Source organism: Penaeus japonicus, unplaced genomic scaffold (assembly GCF_977035675.1).
Source record: "Penaeus japonicus unplaced genomic scaffold, GWHDUDI00000001_assembly GWHDUDI00000013, whole genome shotgun sequence".
Classification (NCBI taxonomy): Eukaryota; Metazoa; Arthropoda; class Malacostraca; order Decapoda; family Penaeidae; genus Penaeus; species Penaeus japonicus.
The window spans coordinates 37,183,823-37,186,322 of NW_028234415.1; the positions used below are offsets into that span (position 1 = coordinate 37,183,823).

General features: G+C 36.8%; 1 protein-coding gene across 1 annotated transcript in view; it reads left to right on the forward strand.

Annotated features, from left to right (window-relative positions):
- LOC122267145 (uncharacterized) overlaps positions 1-2,500 on the forward strand; it is a 360,431-nt gene that overhangs the window by 272,260 nt on the left and 85,671 nt on the right. The window contains exon 3 of the mRNA XM_043037147.2: positions 809-1,019. Within this exon, the coding sequence (XP_042893081.2) occupies positions 809-1,019 (211 nt within the window). The remainder of the gene's footprint in view (positions 1-808; positions 1,020-2,500) is intronic.

The following is a 2,500-nucleotide window of genomic DNA, read 5'->3' on the forward strand; positions in this document are numbered from 1 at the left end:
ACACAGAAATATACAGATATGTAGATAGATGTATATAGATATAGTTATATATATATATATATATATATATATATATATATATATATATATATATATATAAAGATAGATAGATATGTAGATAGATATAGATTTACATATATATACAATATGTATATATATCGAGAGATAGATATATATATGTATACAATATGTATATATATATATAGAGAGAGATTGATAGATATGTAGATAGACAGATATGTAATACCTATTTTTGGTGCAAAAATGAAGTTTTAATGTTAGTAATAATAGTGGCGCATAGGAATACTTAATGTCACCGTGGCAATCCACCCTGTTTGTTCTACCACAAGAAGGCTCCGAAGTTCCGAAACCGCAGAGAAAAAGACTTTAAGTCACACTTTCATAGCTTGGACATCTGTGACTCCGACTCCATCGTCAGGAAGAAAGAGATACTTTGGAATATTAAGATTTTGTAGCATTTGTAAGAATAAGACTTAATCGCCAGGTGTTCCTTAGCACCGGGTGTCTCGAACAGAGCACATTGAGTCAGTTTCTGGGAAAGACAATATATATTATAGCTGTTTATTTGTGTATTTACATATAATTATTTGGTTATTCGTTTTTCTTAGGTGCTTTTACATGATGCAAGTTACGTTTTATGAATTTAACATTATCAATATATTTATTTGACAAAATATATTACAAGGTTTGCAAATCAAAAGTATCAATTCGTCTTCCTCAAATCATCAAAATTATCCACATTTATTATTTGCAGGATTCCATTTGATACAAGGACTTCCTCCCACAGGTGTCGTGGATACGGGTGGGGGACCTGCACATCCTGTCGGTAGGGAAGTACAAGTACAGCACGGACAGCCGCCTCTCCGTGATCTTCAACGAGCCCGACCAAGAGTGGGTGTTGCAAATCACGGGGGTAACTGAGAGCGACGCAGGGATGTACGAGTGCCAGATCTCGACGAAGCCGGTGCTCAGCTTCATGGTCAGCATGGAAGTCGTAGGTAAGATATTCCTCTTGAGTCGAATACCATGTCTGGATATGGAGAGTACAGTACTTACTACAGTCCTCTTTACATGGACGGGGCGAGTACTCTTTAAGTATATACACTGATAGCTTCAGATCCTTTCCTTTCCAGATTCGGTTGAAGGACATGTGTTATTTTGTATCACGACAGAACGCCAATACCGCCCTACCCACCTCCCCCTCCCCCTGCCCACCTCCCCTCCCCAGCCAGCTCTTGGTCCGCCAGGGCTTCCTCAAACCAGCGTTCGGACTCCAAACACATTCTAAAGAACATCTCAAGAGGGAAAGGTCGTCCTCTTACTCCGATAACTTTTTTTTTTTTTTTTTTTTTTTTTAGAATTCCTCTAAAGATATTCCAAAATGGTTTACTTTACGGTCCCGAGAAAACTGATGGACCTTCTCTGGCTTTCATTGGTCTCGAAGGCAAGTCTCCCAAGAGATCACTTTGCACGGGAATGTGTATGTAAGACTGCAAAGTACGTTTTTTTTTTCTCTCTCTCCTCTTATGTCTGCGCACACTGCAGACGAAAATCGCCCTTCGATATGCCTGACTGTGTGTGTGTGTGTGTGTGTGTGTGTGTGTGTGTGTGTGTGTGTGTGTGTGTGTAAGAAAGATATATTAACGGAGAGAGTGAGAGTGAGAGGGAGGAAGAAAGAGAGAGAGAGTGAGCGAGGGAGAGAGAGAGTGAGAGAAGTAGGAGGAAAAATAAGAAAGATCACAAATAAGAAAGATAAGAAACAAAAAACGAAAAACGAAATGGAACAAAAATGTTGATAACAAAACACGAAAAACTCAATAAAACAAACAAAAACAATGGAAGGAAAATAAGAAAAATTGAAACAAACACACATATAATTACATTTCGGAGAGGACACGTATCGTTTGACATTCGAATGCCAAACACTCAAAAAACGATTTCAAAACGCTTTCAATCACAAGAAAAAACGTCGAAAAAATACACATTTTTCGCTGCACGCCAATGAAATCATCTATCCTAATCTCTTCATACTATTCACTATTTTTTTATGAGAGGGTTGCTTTGAATATCCTTTTTTTCAACTATTATCCATACATTTTTTATTATTTCTACCTCAGTGGACACTTGCTGGTATTCATTTTAAGTGTATCATTTCAGGATTTATGGAAATTAATTCGTTTTGTTACTAAAATAGATTTACATCAATGCTATAACCAGTTGATAAAAAAAGGACAAGCCGATTTTAGTAAAAATGTTTATTAGGTGAAAAAAAATGTTACGATGGAACTATTGCCTATGACGGCAAAACATGCAATTGAAAAGGTTTCATTCAGTTAGCTATTGAGGAAAACATGGACATAGTAAGCTGTGTCGAAAATCAGAATTGTAATATGTATTATCCATTTATGTAGTATTAGAACCGAAATATGCCGAGCAAAGGTTAAACCCCTGCTTTACTTTGAACACACAGTAGTATACG